The sequence below is a fragment of the Rattus norvegicus genome, chromosome 2 (genome assembly GCF_021556685.1).
Source record: "Rattus norvegicus strain SHRSP/BbbUtx chromosome 2, alternate assembly SHRSP_T2T, whole genome shotgun sequence".
Lineage (NCBI taxonomy): Eukaryota > Metazoa > Chordata > Mammalia > Rodentia > Muridae > Rattus > Rattus norvegicus.
The window spans coordinates 80,535,949-80,561,635 of NC_141535.1; the positions used below are offsets into that span (position 1 = coordinate 80,535,949).

Below are 25,687 nucleotides of genomic sequence, written 5' to 3' on the forward strand. Positions count from 1 at the left end.
GGCATGCGTCTGAATCTTGTAAATCTTTGGCTTCAGGAGCACAGGATTCTAACACTTGAGCTCATATTCCAACTGATATCTAGAATCTGAACCTCCAAAGAAGGTAGAATTTATACAAAAGGCAAACTACAAAAGCTAAAAAGTATGGACTACAGAAAAGGGCAGAGTTCTACGTGAAAAGTGGGGGAAAAGGGAAGGAAACTGAAACCTCCTTCTACACAGTACTTGACTCCTCGTAGCCACTGAGAAAACTCTGTGCTCTCCATCCCAGAGAGCACTCTGACAGGAGATCTGCATCCAGCTAGCCTCAGTCTAATAAAACTAGAGATCATGTCTCAGAATACTGGGCAAGTACCAAACAGAGAACGTTAAAGAGGAGCCCCATTACATCTTTAAAAAGAATCAAAACATTTAAAAGCAGTGCAAGCTTTCATTAGTGAAATAAAAAGATCTATTAGTTTACTAGATGCCACATTTCTGATGTAAGAAATGAGCTTATTAGGTTCTGAGATGTACAATAGCACAATCTGAAAAATATCACGATACCCATGGATGGCGAGCCAGAGATGCTACTGAAAATTCTGTGTTAAAAGGCTAGATTCCATCATAAAATACAGGTACACTTCCTTCCTTCCCTGTCCACAAGTCATGGATCCTGACTCAGATTGACACTCCTACTCCAGATGCTTGGGAGTTTTCATGGACATGCTCTGACACCAGGTCTCACTTTAGTATCCAACCTAGTCCTCACCTCCCGCTTCACTCGTCTCCCACTGCTGCCTCCCAAGGACCTAGGGATACAGGGGTGCAGCTTCCTTCTGCTCTGTGACTGCTCCCTTCAGAATGAAGAGGTTTTGTTTTAAGGACAAGTTCTTAACCTGGGAACCCTACATCCCTGAGTGTGCTTTCTCCTATCCAATCTAGACAATCAGCATTCTGAGAATGTTCAGAGCTGTTCATCCATCTTTTCTTACCACAAAGTATGCTAAAGGTGACTGGTGCAAAGTAGACCTTCACAGACAAACAGGAAACGGAAACACAAGGTTAAGCAGCTATTTAAGGGCCTCCCAGCCCCTCCCTCACAGCCTTCCTCTAGGGCAGAAGGAGGCAATGTTGCCAGCTCCCTCCAGAATTAACTAAATTCCCAGTTTCACCTCAGTAGCCAAGAATCTACTAAGTCAGGTGCCAAAAGTTTAGGAAATCCGTGTACATCCACTCAACTTGAGAACTAATAGCCGGCCTCCACCAATAACAACCCAAGAGGGTTAGACAGAAGCCACCTCCAGCTTCTCCACAATTCAGCAGCATTATACAGTGTATCTTTCTTAAAAGTACAAAAAAATGTATCTTTTGACAATGCTACAATGTCGCAGATATGCCTTTGTTTCACTTCCCCAGACCAACCCTTAGGGAACCTACCCATGTTCCTTGGTGTTTGCTGATCCGTGCTGTACTGTATTTTAACAGCACAGCCCAGACACACAGATATTGGGACCTCTCCTTAAACCCACCAGTCCTGGAGAACAAGTCAGATGCAGAAAATTCTGACTTACATGTGGAACCAAACAAAGCCTTGGAACTTTTAGACCAGTGCCGACGGACATTTTCAGTTGCTAACAAGCACACAGGAAACCATGAATATCAGTGGGTGACGTTAGAGCATTCCTTAGCTGTCACTCCTCTAATACAATGATTCTAACAGCCTTCGAGAGACCTGATTTTTCCTTCTAATGGTGATTTGTATTAGTGGATAAGTAGCTGAAAACATCACCAAGGTAAGCATCTAGGTAACTAGGGAGGAAGGGGTGTGTGTGTGAGTGTGTGTGTGTGTGTGTGTGTGTGTGTGTGTGTGTGTGTGAGTGTGAGTGTGTGTGTGTCTGTCTGTCTGTCTGTCCCCGCACTCGCATGCTCCTTGCAAAGTTTGGATATAGTCTGGAAGCTATTCGAAAGACTAGCAGCACCACACAATGCAGGCTACGGTGACTCTCCATCCCACCTACATCTCCACAGATCCTATGGAAATCAGCTCTTCTGGAGTCCACTCTGGGTCTCTCCAGAAGTACCACAGGTTCAACCCCCGCCCCAGTGCTGTACACTGATATGAGCTGTGAATCCATACTTTTTCCCACAAGGTGTATCTATCCTCTAAAAGGAAATCTTACCACTCCTGCTGCCCCACCCTGAGTTCCAGCAGCCTAACTGAACCCAGTGGCCTTTAAAGAGCCTTTGCTACAGGGACACAGTGCTGCACTTCACTGCGTAGTCACAACACTGACACTGTGACTCCTCTTACTGCAACCACAAGTGGTTTTTGCCTCGCTGTGTTGTTGCTTAATCAGCCATTGTTAAGTGCCCCACTCCATTAATCCAGTTCTGCAATAGAAAGGGCTTCATTTTGCATGCTGGTCAACCCCGACTGCCACTTGAGGGTGACTGTCACTCAGAAGACAGGAGCCTTTGTGTCCAAGACAACAGGGCCCCTGTCACTGGGTATGACAGTGAATTTAGTGACTTTGTAATTTAGCTCAGTGTAAAGCAAGATGCTAGATTTGTCCAGTCATTGCTACTTCTGAGTGCATTTCATTTCCTACTTCTTAATCCTTAAAAAAAAGTTTGAATGCTACTTGGTTACACATTTATTCAAAATCTAATGATGGTCACCTTGTTTTCTCTCTCCTACCCCTCCTCATCTCACTCCCTAGTCTTTTAATAGGAGAAACTCAAATCTAAAAATTATCCAAGCAACAGCCACAACAAAACCCGGAAACTTCAATTAAATAGCCCTTTAAAATAGCCTGTTTGAAACAGTTACTTAGCAGCTACTGGAAACTGATACTATAGCAGCACGCTGCATCCCTGCGGTAATTTCAGCCGTGCCACCCCAGCTAGCTATATTCCTGCCTGCGTCTCCTGTTCCCACACAGTTCAGAGTTAGCTAGCTTATGTAGAAAGCTTCACTGTGACGGTTTGTATACATCTGGCCCAGGGAGTAGAAGGTGTGGCCCTGATGGAGTAGATGTGGCCTTGTTGGAGTAGGTGTGTCACTGTGGGTGTGGGCTTTAAGACCCTCATCCTAGCTGGAAGTGAGTCTTCTACTAGCAGCCTTCTAATAAAGATGTAGAACTCTCAGCTCCTCCTGCACCGTGCCTGCGAGATGCTGCCATGTTCCCGCCTTGATGATAATGGACTGAAGCTCTGAACCTGTAAGCCAGCCCCAATTAAATGTCCTTCATTCTTGGTGGTATGAGGGGCAGCTTTCTGCTTTGTGAAACTGTCCACCTTCAGCTTTGAATAATAAACCCTTCCTTAAATGCTTTTAATTACCAAACCTAGTCTTCATTTTAGCATGACTGAATTTTCCAAATATTACCAACTTACGGACATTTTCAAGTTAGTTCTAAAATGTCATGACTTTCCAATTTCCAAAGGTAGATTTGAAACTACTAGTAGGTAGTCCTCTTTGAAAGAAAGAAAGAAAGAAAGAAAGAAAGAGGAAAGAAGAAAGTCAGAATAAGTTCAATAAAAGAAATTACAATTACACTTGGAAACATTTTCCTCACCCACTACTGCTTAGAATTACAACAAACCAGTTACACTGCATTCCACCACGTGTTTTATGAGACTAAGGCAAACACTCCAGCGTAATAAAAAGAATGTCAAAGGCTTGATAATTGCCCACAAGAGAAACCAATATATAAGAATTTATAAAACAAGGCAACTTATTCACCAAGACTCAGTGGCAAAGTCACAACCCAACTCGAGGTTCCTACTTTTCAAACACTCCAGCCACTGAGTCACTGTGAACAAAATCTGGACCACAGAGGAAAGAGACTCAGATACAATCAGTGAAAAGGGAAGAGGTCTTAAAAAATACAACTCTTGAGCTGTAAAAAAATAAATAAATAAATCGGCAGAAAAATAATATAGTACAGGTACCAGCCAATTTTTCGTCAGCCTGATGCGAGCTAGAGTGGGAAAGATGAAGCCTCGACTGAGAAAATGACCCCAACCAGGATGGTCTGTGGGCAAGGCATGCATTTTCTTGACCGATGATAGATGTGGGCAGTGCCAGCCCTGGGCAGGTGGTCCTGGGTGCTGAAGAAAGCAGGAGAAGGAAGCCATGGAGAGCAAGTCAGTAAGCAGTACCCCTCCATGGTCTCTGCATCAGCTCCTCCCTCCAGATTTATGCTTCTGAGTTTCTGCCCAGATTTCCTTTTGTGATAGACTGTGATCAAGATGTGGTAAGCTGACATGAACTCTTTCCTCCCCTGGCTGCATTTGTCCATGGTGTCTTATAACAGCACCAGAAAGCTAATCTAGTATAAAAAATGAAAATGGGGGAATTTTCATCAAAAAGGAGAAACAAACAAAGAAGGCAGACACGGTGCCCTGAGATTATCAAGCAAGCCATGGTATCTTAAAGCTCTCTCCAATTCTACACAAAGCAAAGGCCAGGAAAGTTAATCCATGCGTTCATCTCAAATGACACAGCTAAAAGGCAAAATTCAAATAGCAGTGGTGACTCTGAGTAGATCTCTGGGGAAATCGGATGCAAAGCACACATGCCAGCCGGCCTTCAGGACTGGCCATCACTTCAAGGCTTGGAAGTTGTGGAGAGCTCCCTCTAAAATGGCTGTTCCCCAACCTATGGACAAATCATGCCCTAAGAGGTCTTCCAGACAGACTTGTGTTTCTTGGTGACATTTCCAACACGTCTATATTTCAGTACCTTCTCCCCAGAGCAAAGATCAATACTCACAGTAATGACAGGAATTTCGAGTTTCAAACTGCAAACACAGCAAAACCATGGCACCCACCCCAAAGTGAACATCAGGAAAAAGGGTGAGAGGAGCAGGAGGATACGCACGCACGTACACAACACTAGAACACAATACCCCAATAATGCAAAGGCAGCTGACTATTCTACAAAAATTAAACACGGTACTCCTGAAATCAACCATAAGGAAAAACAAATAATTCTATACCAAGCATATAATTAATATTGTGTTACAAATACTTAGACCCAGATCAGAGAGACGGTTCAGCAGTTGAGAGCACACTATTGTAGAAGACCCAAGTTCAGTTCCCAGCACCCGGATTAGACCGCTCACAGCACTAACAACTTCAGTTAAGAGACCCAACACCCTTTTCTGGCCTCCTCGGGCTTCTGCACACGCACAATTAAAAACAAGATACATTTTAAAAATACTCAGATCTACTGGAGAGTGTCCTACTGTCAAAAGACGTGTGAAGTGTGGTGGTGCACACCTTTAATCCCAGCCCTTGGGAAGGCAGAGGCAGGCAGATCTGTGAAAGCTGGAGACCATCTTGTATCTCACAGTGAATTGGCTATATAGTAAGACCATGTCTCAAAAAGGTAATGATAATACTAAATTATCTAATTAAATTAAAAGATGGTCCATGTTGAGAACCTGTTGGGACTCACCTGTGTGAGAAGCCCCAACTTTAGACTATATAAACTTTCCTGAAAGTGTATTTCTTGTGTCCTGCTCTGTAAACCATACATCAAGTTCAGACAGGGCATCTGAGGACCCAGCCCTTGGATCAGATAAAGCGTTTTGCTACTCTGAACTATGACTGTTTGCACCTGCGAGCACAGCAGTCTCCACCGCTAGCAGGCCTCTTTGCAATTTTACAAATATTAGAATTCTAGAATGTTTCCAAGAATTATTCCAGCAATTATTCCCATTCTTTAAGGAACTGTATGACAAATCCTACTGTAATTTCTTCCCTTTCTGATTCCCCAGGACTTGAATACACTCGTATCATATGACTAGAATTACAGCAGAAAGGCTTATTCAGGAAGACTTGCAAGATTTAAGTTGTTCTCTATTCACCAAGAAAAGCAAGAGTTCATAGTTCAGTGAGAAAGAGGTCCACAGTACACTCCTTGGAGACAGTGCTGAGAATAGTTCCTTGCTGTGCAGGTTCAAAGTCACCAGGCATCCTTCCAGGGCTCCTTTCAGGCTCACCACATCCCTCCCCACTTGGCCTACTGGTGTAGACACAGGAGCCCCCTGGTAATCTCATGGCTGGTCCCGCTCACTGAGACATTCCCAGAAACCACCATGCTCCCCACAAGCTCCATCAACCAGACTGAAACTAGATGCTTGTCATCCCTCCTAAAAATACTTTTTCTTTAAGGTGTTCTTAAAATCCTACTTAGTAGAAACAACATGACCTACTTATTAAAAAAAAAAAAAAACTGGGTTGGCCTGATATCTGCGTGCATCACTTTAAAGGACCCTGTGGCCTGCTCTCAGGCTGACATAAATAAAGCCTCAAGGGAGACAGGAGGAGTGGGGCAAAGTCCCAGAAATGGAAGTGAAGTGCAAAGAAGGGGAGGACAGAGCAGGGCCTGGAACACCCTCGGCTGGCGTATGGAACATACTCCCATACAAATATTCTCAAAGAGCCAAGGGAGTCTCCCCAGTGCACCCTAAAGTTACCGGTCTGCTGTGTTACCACTAAGACATGGATACTAAAAATACTTCCACAGGCAACACGATCTCAAGGCTTCAAGGAGACCTGGCAGTGGAGGCTTCTTCACACTCAACTTACTGTGACTGAGACATCTGGGGATCAGCCATCAAAGGCCAACAGGTCCACACTGCACCTGCCAATCAAGCAGGGGACGTTCCTTCACCAGTCTTTCCTGGGCTGCCTCCCCTGCACCCCTCATCTGCCAGAACATGCGCTCTCGCTCTCTCTCTCTCTCTCTCTCTCTCTCTCTCTCTCTCGCTCTCGCTCTCGCTCTCTCTCTCTCTCTCTTTCTCTCCCCCCCCCCTTCTTCCCACTCCCACAAACATTTTTTTATTAGTGAGGACATTATACCATAAAATGTCTGGGACTTCTGCCCAAGTCTGCTGACTCAGTAGTCACCACTGAACACCTGACTCCCAAGACAGGAAGGAAACTGGTCCCCAAGACTGGGATACAGCACTCCTTGCTCATTCGCTTAACAGACGTGACAAGCACCAACTGTGTCCCAAGCACAAGGGGCACAAATGAGAGGAGATTCGAGCTCAATGACAATTACAGTTTGGAGATAAAATATCAGGGGGAAATTATGTGTGCTAGAGAAGAGGTGAGTCAAAACTATTTTCAGGAAATAAATAAATAACAAAGGGGACTAAATTACTCCAAAGAAATGACTGTCAGTTTTATTCACTAAGCCAAGTTTACCAGGATCATCATACATGCAAATTTTAAACTATATAAAACTGGTTAAAGGGGTTAGATTCAAACAGAATCAGTCAGGTGACTGACTGCCGAGTGACAAGGCACAAGAGTAAAGGCAGGAGGAGGGAAACGAGAGAGGAAAAGGCCCTGAGCAGAGGAGGAAGGGGGCGCCTCTCCCCCAGTTTCTCAGCCTTCCTAACGTTGTGATCCTTTAAAACAGTCCTTCCCATTGTGGTGACCCCAACCATAAAAATATTTCACTGCTACTTCATAACTGTAATCTTGCTACTGTTATGCACCGTAATGTAAATATGCAGGAGATCTGACACATGGCCCCTGTGGGAGTCGTGACCCACGGGTTTCGAATCACTGCTCTACAGGTCTCTCTCCTAAATTCCTGCCCCAGAAAAAATTCCTAGTTCTGCCTCTATGTTTCTGCAACTTGCCATGAGTAGAGCAGTTGCCCTAACAAGGTCAAAGAGAGAAGCAACTACAGAAGAAAGGAAGCACTATAAGAAAATAAAAATAAAGGGTCCACCTTGGGAAAAGTGACATTCGGTGAGCTAGAGCGAGACAAGTGCACAATCCCAGCAGTCCCTGGTTGCTCTCTCTGGAGGCAGAGAGCCCAGACACAGGCCTAAGAATGTCACCATGAGGAAGAGTCAACACAACCTCAAGGAGGGTTTTTGGACAGGATTCACAGGGCCTGGGCCTCTGGGAAACCTTACTGCTGGGCAGAGGAGGCTATTTCGGAAGGGCTGAGGCAGGGAGGGAGACATGAGGGTGAATCACTCTCTTGAATGAGGAAAATTTCTTTGAAAAGTTGGTGAAACTCTGAGCCTGAGAAAGAATGGTAGACAACAACAGGAAAAGTAAAAGGAAGGCTAGGCTAACGAGGGCAGCAAGGTGGTGGACAGCAACCACTTTTCTTCGACAGTCCTTTGTTTCCTGGGAACCAGAGGCCCTCACTCCTGCAATATGGACAGTCCACCAGGGAAAAGCCATCCATCCTGTGGCAGTGTGCGCCTGTCCACAATCCTTACATGCTGCTGGTATTTTCTAAGTCACTCAACACGCACACGGACACCTTTGTTTCAGGATACGGAGCCCTTACGTGGATTTCTCATGTAGAGTAGCTGACAACCAAGGAAATGACGAGGGGGAAAGGTAAGTCCTATCAACACCAGCCGGCCAACAGGATGAGCAAAGGTGACCTTGTTGCCTGAGAGGCAGGTTTGACTGTTCCTGAAGCACTCTTAGAAAAAGCTAGACACAAAGCCATAAACTTGACAACAACAAATGGCCTCTCAACTCAGGCATCTAAACATCTGGACAACTTCCTTCTACCTCATTCTGACTGGCACTAAATCCTTCTGCAACAGCAAAGCTGTCAGGCAGATGAGCCAACCTTGCCACGTGGTCTGGCCAATTCCCCCAAGAAACTGTGGCTTGTTCCACACTTCCCTACTCCAATGCTGAGCCTATCTTAAGACGGCTTCCAGACAGGTTTGGTGGTAGTGGTGGAGGCGGTGGCGGTGGGTGGCAGTGGCAGTGGCAGTATCTGTTGTTTCATTTAGCCCAGGCTAGTCTTGAACCCTGGTTTTATGTAGTGCTAGGTTTCAAACCTAGGGCTTCCTACATGCGAGCCAGTTCAGGACTGAGCAATACACTCAGACACTTGGAGACATGTGATAATGCTTTAAAACCATCTACCACTGACATAAAGGTGTCAAAAGACGTAAGTCACTTGAATGAGTCACCGTAGAGAGTTACTATACCCAACAGAGGCAAGCTAACTGGCCTGTGAGTCTGCTAAGAAGATGGGAAGCTAACAGCTGAGAAACGGTATGTATAAGCAACAGGTCCTTCTGTGGGCAGAGAAGCCATCAACAAGCACCCAGAGGCATACACAGGCAATGCGGGAAGGCTGGAGACTGCAAAGGTCCTTGTCCGTCCCTACTGTGGTAACTGTTGGTATGACACAGAGTGGAACTCGTGAAAATGAACAGAGGAAAGCCTGCAAATACTTCCGGCACATAAGACTCTACAACTGTATTAACAACAACCAGGGCTTCAGACACAATGCTTTCTTAAGTGACATCGATGTAATTATTATTTCCTTCATGTGGTGTGTTTTCAGCACCTCTCCAGATGCTCTCTGTAGTCATGGTGAAGTGGAAAAGCAACAGGCTGCATGGAGTGTCTGTGTAAGCTGCCAGCTCTCTGTAAGGCTCCCTCAGAAAGACCATTGTTCCTAAGGAGAGGTACAATCTTCTAAAGGTGCACATCACTTGAGGACAAAAAGATAATGTAAAAGCCTCAGAGACCGCCTCACCCAAAAATACCCTCTACTCAGCTGACCATGTATGAAAACACTATGGAAGTAAACGCACTGCCCAAACCTGAGACGGTCCTATGGTATTCTTTTACCAACAAACGTCTTACGACACATTTCTGTCACACCAGGAGATAAAATTCTCCCTGGCTGGCCAGTGGTTGTTCAGAAGCCAACAGTGTTCTAGAAGGCCAGCACTTGGGAGACTGAGACAGGAGGATGGTTTCAAGGCAGGTAACTAAAGCTACACACTGAGGCCTTACCTTACCTTACAAACAAAATCCACATACACATTGATCAGATGTACATACATAATACATACATACATCATGCATACACACATAATACATACATAATACGTACATACATAATACATATACAATACATACATAATACATACATACATAATACACACATAATACATACATAATACATACATACATACATAATTCATACATACATGCATGCATACATACATACATAATTCATACATACATGCATGCATACATACATACATAATACACACATAATACATACATACATACATACATACATAATTCATACATACATGCATGCGTACATACATACATAATACATACATGCACAATACATACATACATAATACATACATGCACAATACATACATACACAATACATACATACACAATACATACACAATACATACATACATACATACATACATACATACATACATACATGGTGTCTGTGCACCTCCACGCCTGACTGACACTGTCAAAATAATAAGTGAAGGGTCCGAGATGGAGCTCGGTGGCGGGAGGCTTGCACAAGATCCTGGGCTTAATTCTTCAGCATCACAAAAATAATACTAAGAGACGTAGAACTTACAAAGTGGAAAGTAAAAAAATACAAATTATATATGTGTTCTAAGGGCGGAGTTAAAGAGGCCATTCCTAGATGCCTCAAATTCTCCCCACCCTACATCACCACCACTTGTAACTGTGTCTATGGCATATACCACCCATTTCTGATTTTGATGTGAACTCTGTCAGCTCTCCAGTGAAAACAAAGAGCTGGCAATTGCAGAACTCGGCGTATCAGTAGAAAGGCTATGGGCTGGGAGAATGTAGATGACGAGCCATCTGTTACGATGTGATCACTCCAATCTCCTCAGTACTGTGCACCATCTCTATGGCAACGCTGTCACTTCCTTAGTTGGGGGCCCAACTGTGTCCTCTCCTTCACAGAGCCTGTATGCCTCGTAGATGGCTCCACTCATGCTCTTCGTTTGCTCCAGGTACGCTAATGGAAGGACTCTACAAACTGCACTTAACATGCCTTATTCAATACTGGCTGTGGTCCCAGCTAGAGGGCGATATGTGTTGTCTCTAACAGATACATACCAGCCAGTGCCTTGGTCCTCAGTGTAGTCACACTGGGAAGTGACAGATCCTTAAGAGGTGGGGCCCATTGAGAAGTCCCCAGTTCACTAGAGGTTCTGCCCTAAGGGATTCAAGTAGTTCTCCTGAGACCCTGAGCTAGTTTTTGGGGAACAAGTAGTGGTCCAGAATGAGCCTGACCCTTGACTCACTCTGTCTTCCTATCCTGCAGTGAGGTTTCCACTGTCTGCAGGTACTCTCATCATCATGCACCCACCAAGATGTGGGACTGCCAGGGGCCCTTTCCAGAGCCTGAACTTCCAGTCTCTGAAACCGTGAGGTAAATTGACACACTTTCCCGATAAGCATTGGCCTCAGATGTTTCTTTAGCACAGCATAACTGGATGGGGAGCTCCCCACAACCCACAACTATCTGAGTTATGCCTTAGAGGACCTGCCTACATGTACATCTGGATTACCTTGAGGCTTTTTCAAAATATGGACTCCAGGGCATCATCTTAGAACTCTGTATCTGATGAAGACATCATTGTCTTAAAAATAAAGTCCAGGGGACTGTGCTGGTCTGGGTTAAGGAAACCTGGGTATAAGTCAACAGTTGCTCACCATGCTTCTCCTGGGAGCTACAGGAGGCCTGAGGTCCCAGCAGCTCACACTCACAAGGGAAGGGATAATTACATCCTAGAGGAACCAGCAGAAAGTTAGCTGTACACAGACGCCACACAGGAAGCAGACACAGGAAGGACAAGCGCAGCTTCCCAAAGGCAAGGTTCGAAGCTCAAGAGAAGGAAGCAAACAACGGAGTAGTTTCCCCTGATCAGGTCTGCAGCTTGAAACCCAGTAGCCCTCACATGTGATCTCCACTGTAAAGCAGCATTCCGAAGTGGGCATTTGGGATGACGGGCAAGGGCTGAGACCAAGTCTGTGTGGTCTACAGTGCCGCCCTCGCCTAGAGCTGAGGAAGACACCATGTCTACCAACGGATGTGTGAGAAACGAGACCTAATGCGCTATGTCTTTTTAAGAGCATCCCAAAATTCATTTTCACCTTGAGGGCAATTTCAATCACATAGCCCGTGCTCGCTGATCATCTCTTTAATTTTAACTTTTCACATTATTCCCCAGCACAGTTTAAAAGGAGGCCAGAAGAGAACCTGCCTAATCATCTTGTCTCTTTGGACTATAAACTCCCGCCGGACAGAACATTATTTTTGTCTTCTCCAGCTGTATGGCACCCGGCATACTGATGCTACTCAAGGGATAAACAGCTCATTCATTACAGTGTCGTGTATATTAAATAATGCCCATAAAGTCCTTTGAAGATGAAAACCACTTCAAGTGCTAACTGATGCTAAGCTAGGCATTTGGAACGAAGATGACAGAGCACATGTCCCAAGAAGGTCACTGCCCAACAGGAGGCACTGTGCTAAGAGGCTCTGTTCAGGGGATGTCCTCCAACCTGCTATATGTGCATCTGGTGTATACACCAGAACAGAGAACTTCAGAACGCTGCAAAGTTTTGAAGGTTCACTTCTCTCAGGAACTATGCCCCAGAGCAGTGTCAAAGCCTCACAAACCCTGTCTTCCTTCTGAAAAAATACTGTATGGGAGTCTCTGCTGAACTCCACAGCAAGTACGAGGAAAAGTCTTGCCTCTAAGTGTGTGTGCACACTTGTGTGTGTGTGTGTGTGTGTGTGTGTGTGTGTGTGTGTGTGTGTGTGTGTGTGCCTGCGTGCACAGCATGCCATTCCACAAATTGTTTCTGTTTTGGAATCTAACCAAATACTCCATATCTTGACCCTCACTAGTGAACAAAGGGAACACCACTGTGCAGTACGCAAGCCACACTAGGGGAAAGCGCTGGCTGTGTGATAGTTCATGCAGGAAGGAACACACCAGGAAGCTGCTTCTGTCAACTCCCCTAGAACTCTGCAGGAAAGCTGACCATGACTGGTCTGCCCATAATCAGCTATGCCCTTCCCTACCCCATAACCAACTCACCGGTCTGAGACCACCAGTAGGAAAGAAACTCAATTCATTTCATTTGAAACTTGCTAAAAGTTAATCCAAGATGGCCTACAAAAATCTAAATGTGAGCCCAGCAGTATTGATGCATCACACAACTTTAATCCCAGCCCTCAGGAGGCAGAGTCAGATGAATCTCTGAGTTGGAGGCCAGCTTGGTCTACAGAGTGAGTTCCAGAACAACCAGGACTACACAGAAAAACCCTGTGTCAAAAACACAAAAACAAAACAAAACAAAACAAAATTCTAAATATGCTACCACACTGCAACCAAAGATCAGATCAGCCCCGTTACCTCCCACCAAATAGTGACCCCCATTCCTGGGCCTGATCACCAGGAAAATGCTGCTTTCCTCTGGCCTCTGGCCTACCTTCCCTAGAAGCTGCTCTTCCCTCAGTAACCTCAGGCCTGTTCCAAGGGTTGTGAAAAGAACTCTGAACTCCAGGCTCCTCCTGCCAAACTAGATTCTCATTGTTAGCAATCTGTCTAAGCTCCACCCTCACAGTTACCTGGCACCTCCTCACTCTCGTGCTCCCTTGTTTCCTTGCTCTCTTGCTCTTACCCTCTTTCCCCTTTGCCCCCTCTCTCTCCATTCCCCTCCCCACTTCTCTCCACATGCTCCTAGCCGGCCTCTATTTCTCTACCTCTGTCTCTCTCTGTCTGTGTCTCTCTCTCTCTCTCTCTCTCTCTCTCTCTCTCTCTCTCTCTCTCTCTCTCTCTCTGCCTTTCTCTACCCCTACTACACTCTTAACTCCCCTCCCCATGCCCTGAATAAACTCTATTGTATACTATACCCTCGAGTGGCTGGTCCCTTGGGGGTAAGGGATGTCTCAGCATCGGCCGCTGAGGCACCCCCTTTCACCACAGCTCTATAGAACATAATCCTCACTCTCTTTATCTTTTTATAAACACATCGCTTCTTGCCTTCCTTGAAGGGGACCACAGAAAACATCACAAAACTGAAGACATCTGAGATTCTACCATCAATGTCCCCTTTCTTTCACTGGTTTGTAATTCAGGCATTATAAAATTCCTCTCATTTAAAAAGGACAGTTAGTAGTTTTCATGTATGTCTTCACGCTACTGTGAAGTGATGACCAGTCTCTAACTCCAAAACACTTCCATCCTCTCCAAAGACCTTTGCCAACAGTGTCTGGCATGGCCTTCTCCTCTCCAACTCTCTTAACTATCAAAATACCTCTCTCAAAGTGTTAGGAAACCACCATCCCCTTGTGACAAAATGTTTTAGCCACATGAAGGATTTCAGGAAGTACTGATTACAATTTAACAAGAATGAGAATATTTGTAGAAAGTGCAAAACACAATATATAAAATTAAGCGTTATCTTCCAAAATCAGAAACCAAAATTCCACATTATGATTTAATGCATAAACAAATAAATAGGCAATACCAGAAGAGCAAATATTCTGCCAGTAACACAAAAATCTCACCCACTGTTTTTTTGATTTCTAGAGCTCAAGGCATGTGTGCACATGCACGCACACATACTCACATCTTTCCTACAGGCCCACACCAAACCAGCAGCAACACTGGATTCTCTGGGCAAAGTCAAGGGAAGGCATCAAGCAACACCTTCAAGCCATGGCTCCTTACTTCAAGAAGTCCTGAGACCAGATGGTCCCAATCCAGCCTCATCCAGCTTACAGCCATTTTCACAGCATCTCCTACATGGATAGCTCATCAGGTATCCTGACAGACAGTCATCCCATCAGGTATCCTGACCGATGTAACATCTTCCTTCTTAGTTCTTCTCTCTGGTAACTAACGTACTATGAGATGAAGATGATAAACTTTGATCATGTTAATAAACCACATCTATTAGAAACTTATCTCTTTCCCTCTTGAAGACTTCTTATATTTTAAACTTGGTGCTGCAGCAGCATGGGTAAGCGAACTGCGGGTGCAGTCTGGCAACCTCTGGGGCTGAACGACATGGCGTATCTGTTTGGATGACTACCCAACCAGGCTCTGTGTGGAACAAAAGCTGACCAGAACTGGGACTGACACTTCCAACTTTAAGATGAACATTTGTCTACCAAGTTGGTAGAGGCAAGCACTCTGATATGGCTTCCTGCATGAGAGGAAAGGGAAGCCAGACTCTTCACTGTCCCAGAGTCACAAACATGGAGCCAGTAAGAAGCACCCAGGGAGCTGGAGGCCTGAGAAGCACACATGGTTTTTCTTTCAGTTGGGTGAAGAAAGCGAGCTGAGGATGAATGCAACTGTGTAATTACGTTAAGTGTGTGTCGGTTATGCAGTATTTATACACACAATCATGAGCTCAGTCCACCAAGAGGTTCTGCAGGCAATGAGCACACTTAGTGTCCATTCTCCTAAAATGAACCAGTAATAGCTGATCCCTGGGCTAGGGCAAGGGAAAAATAAGACAATCCTTGATCTGTTTACTGTGTCACGAAGTGAGCAAGTGCGGAGAATAAAATAAAATGATGGAGACAGGTCACTAAAGGAGCCAGTCTGAAGCTGCAACTCAAATTGTGGACAATTTGAGCTTCGAGATAATGGCAGCAAGGCTGTAACTAACAGACGCACAGGGAGCCATTCGTGAGGTCATGCTCAGCACACATGTAAGGTGCGCAGACGGAAAACGCCTTCCCGTGGTGGAAGAAACAACAGAGGAGGACATTGTTAGCAAAGCATCAGGTAATAAGTAATTCAGACGACGATCTTCAAGAGACGCCACAACTAACCAATGAAAAGAGGCAAAGAGAGAGGGTTTGGCACAGCCTCACATTATCTCCCCAGGAAATGCTAAGTAATTATTACAAGGGGAAAGAGAACTGTGGTCAGTACCTGAACTACATGATAAAAGTGACACTACCACACTGGGGCAGCTGGATGGCAATGGGTAGCTGGATGGCAGTTGGCAGCTGGATACAGTGGGCAGCCGGATGGCAATGATGCAGTCAGATGGCAGTGGAGCAGCTGGGTGCAGAGGGCGGCACAGTGGAGCAGCTGGATGAAGTAGAACAGCTGGATGCAGAGGGCAGCACAGTGGAGCAGCAGGATGCAGTGGGGAAGCTAGATGCAGTGGGGTTACTCCTGGACGTGTTGTTACAGGAAGCCCTCCTGACAAAAACTCCATAGCCTGAACCTAATGAGGAATCATACATCTCAAACCGGCAGATGGTCATCAATACAAATATTCAAAAACACCAAGGTAACAGAGAAGACAAACTAAGGAGATGTTCTCATTAAAAGCATCCAAACAGCTATAAAAACTAAATACAATATGTGATCCTAAAACGATCACGGGCCATCATTTTCTTAATTGTTAAAAGTATCTTTTGTCAACAGACTAAACTGTATTAAATTGGGAGATTTATATGAGGGTATTGTACTCACAAAGTATGGTGCTACAAGCCTATACTCCCAACACTAGTGAGGCCAAAGCAAGAAGACCACAAATTCAGGGCCTACCCAGGTTACTTAGTGAGATCCTGTCTCCAAAAAAAAAGTATCAATAACTCCCTGATATTCATCATTATGTCAGGACATTTTCTTGCTCTTAGAAAAACATATGGAACCATTTAGAGCAGTGGTTCTCAAGCTTCCTAATGCTGTGACCCTTTAATACAGTTCCTCATGCTGTGGTGATCCCCCAACCATAAAATTATTTGTTGCTACTTCATAACTATAATTTTGCTGTTATGGATCATAATATCAAAGTCTGATATGCAGGATATCTGATATAGCCCCCCAAACGGCGTCAGGACCCAGAGGTTGAAAACTGGGGATTTACAGGCAATGGGCTTCATCACATCTACCATTTACTCTCAAAGGGTTCAGAATCCAAAGGGAAATGATGTATCCAAATCCAGACAGAGACAGACAAAGCAAACAGTGAAATGGTAACAAGTAGCAAATCTAAGAAAGCCTTCTTCTCTGCAGAGTATGAGTTCTGACTTCTCAAATGAGTTTCTTCCCCTTCCGAGTAATATAAAGTTACCATATTTAACAATTAAGGCACAGCCCACTAAGAACTCTGAAGAGGCAAAAATAACAGGGAAGCTACAATTCAAATAAACAGATACGGACCTGTCCTTTCTATTACCTTGGTCACTCTTAATGTAATAATGGTTCAGAAGTAACCCCCAATTTCAGACTAAACATCCACCCAATTCTGTTCTTTTAATTGTCAGAATTGATATTCCGCAGATGAAGTGAGGCTGCTGAACCCACATCCCACAGGTAACCAGAAGGAACAAACGACCTTTCCCCCCTACCACCATCTCTCAACACAGTCTACTTGTACACAGCATGAGAAACAAACGGCAAAGGATGGAGCAGAGAGAAGAAAACAGAAGCACAGACAAGCCAGGACGCCCATGGCCAGTTAGGAAAACCACCACTTCAGAAGATTTCCCCAGTCCTCTGCCTTCCCCGCCCCTCTCGTTCTTTCCCTAAGTTAGGAAGGAAGCCCTAGGACTCATTACAATGTATCATCACATGATGATGCTATAAGGAATCCCCTCCCTGACTAGCTCGCCCTGCCCGGCCCTGCCCCGCCCATCCTGCCAACATTGCCTTTATAGCCGCACACATTTCCCAGCACTTTCACCCAGTCCAGACAGCCAAAGACATGGGAACAATTCTTCAATCAAGGCTTCCTGTAGTCTGCCACAGATGTGAGTCAAGTGAAAGAAGACGGTCATCACACCTCACTTGGAAATGTGGGGCTACTTGTGTTATTTGTGTAAAAGTAGCATGTGATATAATTAGGTAAGAAAGAGACACAGAAACTAAATAACAGAGTCCAAACCAACAGGGGGAAATGCTTGCTGTATCCTGGAACCTTTCACTCAACTTTTATTTGGTAATACACTGTTGAATAATAGCTTTGACCATCAACACCAAAAATCTATTTATACGGGGTTGGGGATTTAGCTCAGTGGTAGAGCGCTTGCCTAGGAAGCACAAGGCCCTGGGTTCGGTCCCCAGCTCCCCAGCTCCGAAAAAAAGAACCAAAAAAAAAAAGAATCTACTTATACATTTTAGATGACAATCCAGACTTTACAGGATGCTGTAGAGAGTGAGGCCCTTTTACTCTCCCAACAGAGGTTGGGAAGATAGAGGGAACAAGTGTTTTTATATCGAGAACTAGGGCAGAAGAAGTGGAGAGAGTCATCTGTAACCCAGAACCACACCACATGCTGAAGAGGAGATCTGAGTTTAAAAGAGAAAAAGCACATGCGACATCTTACACAGGACCTGGCAAATCACAGCATCAAGTGGCCAGGGACTGAGAATACTGACAGACTGCAAGCCTTCCTGGAGGGCAAGGCTGCTGTTAATGACTCTTGTGTGGTATTCAGAATAATAGGTATAGTTGGGGATCACTTTCTCTGTCTCTGTCTCTGTTTCTCTCTCTCTCTCTCTCTCTCTCTCTCTCTCTCTCTCTCTCTCTCACACACACACACACACACACACTGGGGGTGGGGGGACCTCATCTGAGGTTCCCTCTCTTCACGAACAGTGACCATATAATTCTGTATCCCCTAAACCAGAATTACCAAGAAGAGTTGGCCTAAAATCTTGTGGATTTCCACCAACCATCTTCCCCTTCTCATCAGAATGTGAGACAGGTTGCTGCAAAGTGGATGATCTATAAACAGGAAGACAGGGGCAGCCCATCTCCAAATCCCTAGAAAGCCTCTTCAATGCCAGGAGTACCGAGGCGCTGCAGCAAAAGTCAGAAGAGTGGGAAAACCGGGGAGCAGCAGCAATCGGAGCTGTCAGTATTGCAATACTGGTGAGCTGTGCTTTAAGCAGATCTTACCTATTATTTACATGCAGATGGCTTCCCCAAGCCACCCAAGCCAACCCAGGAAGGAACTTTTATTTTCTGAGAAAAAAAATTGGGTGATATTTTTAATACATCATACTTGTCTATAGGTGACTTTGAAATCCCTTTCTAAGAGAATCATAGACACGTGGCTAGTAAGCTAAAAGTCAAGTACATTTATCAACAAAAGATCTTTGGCCTCCATAGCACATGTGGCCATCAAACTAAACACTCCACAGGGGGCAAAGTCTCAGGAGAGAGACAGATTCCAGAGGCCACCCTCTTCCTGCAGCTCTGCTCACTGCACCCCAAGTGAGCCTCTCCCCAGCTCCTTAACCTGTGACATGCGCATAATAAACTTTCCCAAGAAAGACAGCCTCCTTATTTGGCTCTCAAGAAGCTTCCTTACATGGAGAGGGAATAGCAAGGGCAAATTAAAGCCAAACACACAATTATGAAGGCAAGTCAATGTTTCTACTATTGACTAAGAATTCAAACTGAACATTTACAAACTAACCGTAAATGTTAAGAGGAAGATTTCCCATAAACAAGAAGGTCTGCGTGTGAGCCCTAGTAACATGGCAACGTTAGGCCAGCCTCTCAGAGATACTGGTCTCCCTGAGCTGGCTGGGAGCTGAAGTAAAGAAGGGGTTTGGTGGAGTGCTGGTTAAGACAAGGTTACTTTAAGGAAGGAGGACCTAACACCAGAGATCAGGAAAACTCAGGGACAGAAAACAGAGGTGACAGTCACACAGCAAGGCCTGAATGGCGTCCCCCCACACAGCCTTAGGCTGCTTTTTATCACCAATTCAGAGACACAGGTGAGGACGCCAAAATGCGATAAAGCAGCCAGCCAGCTCTGCAGTGGTCACAGGAAAGCTCCCCATGGTCACTCCTGTACTACTGCTCGGGGTGAACAGCTCCTCCGAGAACTCTGAAAGGAATGGAGAGTGTGCAGTCTCTCTCCAGCTGCAACTGTCAGATGAGATAAAGTGAAGGGACAAAGCACACCTGTCCTCCAGGCAGATGGCTCGTCACCTGCCAGCTCACCAAAGGACAGGAGGAGCGGGAAGGAGGGAAAGGACACTCAAGCAGCAGAGACCTTCCACAGGAATGCAGGGGGACTGCTACTCAAGTGCGGTCTTTCTTCACTGCACACGCAGGGCCTGTCTGCCCGCCGTCCTGTCAAGATAATGCACTCAAGGTAGCAGAGACCACCCCCACTGTGGAATGATGAAGGATGGCAAGGTCACCGTTACCCCTTTTTATAGGATAACACGGCTCGCTCCTATCGACATGAGTGATTGTTCTAGGTAAGTGTGGTCATTGATTAAGAATTGGACTTTCCTCTGGAACTCTGCCAAGAATATGAGATTAAGATTTTATTTCCTCCAGTGCAGGAATAAAGTAAGCAAGCAAAGTATCAGCTGTGGCTTATTTAAGTGGGTCAATAACTTCAAACGTTACCTCTCGCTCCCCGCTATCCAAATCCAACGTAACATTTAAATAATCTTTGTAAGACTACCTTAACTGTATTTTGTTAACCGTACCTGTAAAAATCATAATTAATACATACGCCCTCCACTTTGAACATCGCCACTGACTTCATTTAAAACTCCTGGTGGAAAGCTCAAAGAGTTAAAAGAGCACCAGCTAAATTTTCACTTGACTCTTAGTTAAATTGCAAATGGGGGGGGGGGAACGGTGCAATAATATCCCACCTCAGTAATTGGGTTTGACTTCTCGGTGGAAGGCCGCTGTCAGTGATGATTTTACTGCTTTCGTGTCATGATTTTTTTTTTGAGATTCCTTACTTTCCCCTGAAACAGCCCAGCTAGCCACACCACAACAACACACACTAGCACATAACATTTTCCCCCCAAGCTTTCTTTTTCAAAATCCTGAGGGTACCAGGGACCTACTTCAGAACATAATCACTGCTTAGGACTTGAATGACCAGAGCTCACCCCTAAACTGGACCTAAGAGAATATACATGTAAAGAAAAGCTTCGTGGGGTTGGGGATTTAGCTCAGTGGTAGAGCGCTTGCCTAGCAAGCGCAAGGCCCTGGGTTCGATCCCCAGCTCCGAAAAAAAGAAAAGGAAAAAAAAAGAAAAAAGAAAAGCTTCGTCATACTCCGTACGGAAGCCACCGCGTCGACGCACAGAAAGCATGCATGCTGTTCCCTCACAAGGTGACACGCTCATGTTGTCCTCAGAAATCATGTTGTCCTCAGAAAGCGAGGGGCTGCAGAGATGCATCCAGGACAAGACTTCGTAAGTCTTCGTAAGCGTGGTGGCTTCAGAAGAACCACAAACCTTTGTTCTCCACACACGTTCATTTAACGCCAACCGAAGCATGCCAGGCAGGTTAAAAATAATGCATTTATGTAAGCGCCCCCCCCCCCATGCACACAGTCTTGCAAGGTTAAATACGGAGCTCTGAAAGGATGATTTATTGCCAACAAGGACAGAGACCCAAAATAGATTGGCAATAAAAGTGATTGGTCCCAGGGGCGGGGAGGACTAATGTAAGCAGCATCCTGGCCGTGAGAGGCATCCGGGAAGGAGCACCGGGGTCCTATCAGGCTTCTCGGCCCTGATCCCATCTCTACCCAGTTGCACTCTGGGAGAAAGCCACACGAGCTCCCTGTATGCCTGACTCCTCATCTGTAAAAGGTTGGTCCGGCTCCACTCTGCAGCAGCTCTAGGTTTTGGTGTTTGGTTTTGAAATTTTCCTTATCTCCTTCAGTGTTCCATTCTGGATAAAGAAAATTGAAATTCAAATTCTACAGACCAAAAAACCAAAACAAACCAAAACAAAAACAACAAACAAAAAAACCTTGCTGGCTGCCTACTCAACCCACTTCAGCACCAATCTATAGCACACCTAAGAATTGTTGATCAGGATTACCAAAATGAATAAGGAATTTCCACTAATAAAGTATTTAGTGGAGAAAGAAAACAGCAGCAGAAGTGAGGAAAGTCTTAAGTGGGCTGGGTGCTGGGTGACTTGGTCCCCTTTTCTGTTTATTCCTTTCTTGCTTCGTTATTAAGCTTTTTTGGAGCCGTGGACTGAAGGTGGTACCCGTGGTTGGATAAAGAGGGAAAGATGCCCTGGGTTCAAAGAGAGCTGAAAAACAATGTGTAGATACTCACAGCCCCGAAGGAACTACAAAGTCCAGAAGTGAAGAAAGGAGCATTCCTCAAGGGCTATCTCCTCCCCCCTCCAGGATAGACATCCAGTCCCCAGCACCCACCTTTGAATGCTGGCAGGTGGCAGCCTCTGCGGAACTCACACCTCCACCGATGGGGAGAAGTGACATAGTAGCTCACTCTACTTTTGAGGGGCTCTGTTAAAAAGTTCTGTTGAGCTGATATCTTTTCCCCTTCCTCCAACCACGGGCACCAGTTTTTGGTTTCTGACTACAAAAATAAAGCCTAATAAAGAAGCAAGAAAGGAATAAACAGAAAAGGGGACCAAGCGACCTCACCTGCAGGGCTGATAAGGTAGAGGTGAGAGATACAAAGTGCTCTGGAGGAGAGCCAGGCTCGGATACCCTGGAGAATGTTCACACCCTAACCTGTGCCTCCCAGTCCATGGGAGGGATTTTCCCTGTTTGCACATCTTGAAGACTGAAGAGATGGATCTTACAACTCATTCTCCTCATTATTCACAGTCAATCAAATCTTTCCTGGAGGAATCCTACCTGACTCTATTCCATGAGGTCTCCAACCAAGGCCACCCTTAAAACCACCATGCCTGGGCTTCAAACTTACCCGCCCCTTTGTATCTATCCTCTACTAGACACAAACGGCCTAGACGCCAACCACTGAGATCTGGGGCAGGATTCGGAGCTGCCTGAAGTGGAGACTAACTAAAAAGGGTCCAGCACACTGCCCTTGGGATGGGACAGTTCTAAGACCACCTGAAAATCGGCGCTGGCTCCTGACCATCAGTCGGTCAACTAAAAAAAAAGCTTGTCAAGTCACTTTGGAGGTAGAATAAAGGAAATAAAGAAGTAAGGGGCTTTTATCTGGACAGGAACTCTAAAATGAACGAGCAACCCAGGACTACGGAACATTAGGAACAGTAGGAAGAGAGGCAAACAAGACCAGCATGTCTTTGGAGAATCTTGAAAACAAGTCATTCCTGAACATTAAAACATGAGTGGGGAAAAAATCCATCTCTTGGGCACAAGAACCTTTCTCTAATATCATGAAGATGAGCTCTACACAAAACCATTTATTCTGTCACAGGTGATAGGTAAAAGAAAGAATGATGGGTTTTGGCCATGGAGGAAGCTCAGTTCTCCTCTATCCAGCCAGTCACACACCAAAAAAATAAATAATACATTTTAAAAAAACTGTTAAAGCTTTCATTTGAAGGAGTTGATGTTTTTCTAAACCTCAGCGCATTTCTGCAAGGACCTCACGGGAGATGAAGTACTAGAGAGAGCACACGAAACCCAAGTTGACACCGTAGAGACGGAATGTGTCACTTCTAGTCATAACCAATCGGTAAAGACAAATCAAAACTAACCCTTCCAGACAATGATCAAGAAGACAGAACTAAACCAGGTGTCTAACGGTCTAGAAGTTATCTGCCTCGCCCAAGGCCGGTCGCTTCAATTGCTAGCTCCTAATGACCCAGACTGCAGTCCTGATCTCTCCCAGTTAGGGAGCTGACTTTGAAAGAGGCTAGAGAGAACCTGAGCTGTCAGCCTCCCGCGCTCACCCGGGTGCAGGCCGCTCGCTAGACCCCGAGGCTCTCCCAGTCGTCCTCCCGGAGGCGGGCAGCTTCCCCGCGCCCTCCCTGGCCCGCCCGCCCCTCCGGTGCCTGACCTGGGCCGCCCTCTCCGGCTCTCCAGCGCGGAGCCTGCATCCTCACTCCCAAGCCTGGCCCGCCAGGGACTGCTCCCCGAGCTGCAGGCCCCCGACCGCCGCCGCTGCCCTCCGCCGCCTCCCGGGCGCGCAAGCAAACCGGACGGCACGCAGGGACGTGCGGACGCTAGCCGGGCTCGCGCGGGATCTGGGCCGGGCCGGGCTTGGAGGAGGTGCCGTTACCGGGGTCCCCGGGACGCCCCGTCACGCCCCCTGCGCCGCACACCAGCGCCCCTCCCGACCGCTGGGCTCCGGGCTAGCCTCCTCCTCGGCCACCTCCTGCTCGCCAGAGCGGACCCCGAGCTGCCCCGAGCTGCCTCCAGGTCCACGCCACCCACGCAGTGCTCGCCAGCCCTAGTCCCACGCCTCTCCCTAGAACCACCACGGTCCCAGATGTCCTTCCCTGGCCTCCCCCAAGAGACAATGGCTGGACCTGACCGCCGCCTCAGCTCAGCCACCTTCCTCGGTTCCTGGGCTAAGGTGCGATGGCTGCCCGGTTTCACAGAACTGTACCGCCAAGGCTGGATGACAGGCTAGAAGACCGGAGCCAGGACACTCGCTGATAATGAGGTCGGGGGTCCAGCTATCAGCGGCCCAAAAGCTATCACAGGGCAGAGCTGCTGTCCCCAGTCCCGGTGAGCTCGTCCTCCGGGACACCGGCCTCCGCCCACGCCGTCCCCGCCGCCGCCTCCTCGGCCCTCCAGCAAGAAACAAAGAGCCGGCGCCCCTACACGCGGGGCCGTGGTCGCTGCAGCGGGAGACCGAGGGGTGTCTAGCCTGGCACGAGGGGCGAGTGCCGGGAAAGCGAGTGAAGGCGCCCGGGACCAGCTGCAGCACACGGGCGGCGTGGGTAACCTGACACGCCGGAGTGGATCGCAGAGCCCCGATGCGGCGACGGGGACGAGAGCGCGCAGGGCTGTACCGGGCCGGAGATCGGGGCGCGCCGGGCCGGCGGAGCGCGTGGGGCAACCGCGGTACTCACCGGATCGAAAGAAGGCCGCGATGTCGGCCAGGTCCTTGGCGGCCTCCTCGGCACCCTCGCCGGCGCCGCCCCCGCAGCCGGAGCCCGCCGCGCTGGCCGCCGCCGCCGGGCCGGAGGACGCGGCCGGGGCGGTGGCACCGCCGCTGCTGCCGCTCATGGCTTCGGCGGCGGACGAGCCCGCCTCAGGCCCCGCGCCCCTAGCTCCGCGCACCCAGCCGCCCGCGCCTGGCCTGACGGCGCCGAACACCCAGCTGCCCGCGCCCGGCGCGCGGACGCACAGCCCCGGGGCGGCGGGCGGCGGCGGCTCGGCCCGAGGAGCGCGCCCACATAGACGAGGACACCGCCCGGGAACCGCGAGCCTGGCGCGGGGCGGGCGCGCGGAGCCACGGCCTCTGTGTGGCCGGCCGGGGCGCGGGCAGCGGCGCGGACACGCGAGGGCGGGGGCCGGGGCTGGAGAAGCTCCGCGATCACGGACGCCGGCGGCAGCAGCGAGCCTCCATCTTGCTTTCCGATGGGGAAGGAAGGAGGGGGAGGGAGAAATCACGGCCGAGGGAGTCCGGGTGAAAGGAAAGGGAGAGCAGGGAAAGGAGAGGAAGGAAAAAGAGGGGCTTCGGGAATTTCCGGAGAGCTTCGTTAGGGGCCGGAGCGTGGGCTCGGCTGGTGGGCGGTGCCTGTTGTGGGCGGGATCATGGAGGGGCGGGGCCGCGCCTGGGAGCCCTGAGGGCGGAATGGAGTGGCTGCAGAAACGTGGAGCTGGCCAGGTCTCCTCCTCCAGGGCTGCTCCAAACCTGGGAGGAGCAGGAACAAGTGTGACCGACCCACACTGGCCTTCCAGGCCGGCACTGCGCCCCCTGCCAGGATTCTCGCGCCTGCACTGCAAGCAGCCCTAATGCTGGACCGCTTTCATTATTATTTATGTCACCCGTGGAGCCGAGTGACAAGGGCACAGAGCTGGTGTGGCCCTTGCAGGAGCAGCGCTGGCACTGGCATGTAGAAGGAGCTAGATAATTGTTGAATGAGCAGAGAGGCAATGAAAACAGATTATCTGCTCTAGTCTACCG

The 25,687-nt window shown here is 47.4% G+C and overlaps 1 protein-coding gene across 4 annotated transcripts in view; it reads right to left on the reverse strand.

Annotated features, from left to right (window-relative positions):
• Positions 1 to 25,231, reverse strand: part of Trio (trio Rho guanine nucleotide exchange factor) — a 295,435-nt gene extending 270,204 nt beyond the window's left edge. For 3 of the 4 annotated variants that reach the window (XR_015662892.1, XM_087621836.1, XM_087621837.1), the window contains exon 1: positions 24,627 to 25,231. Coding sequence is in view for 3 of the 4 variants with exons in the window: in XM_087621836.1 (XP_087477962.1) it covers positions 24,627 to 24,783 (157 nt within the window). In the remaining variant the exon portion in view is untranslated. 4 annotated transcript variants of the gene reach the window in all.
• Between the last annotated feature and the right edge of the window lie 456 nt (positions 25,232 to 25,687).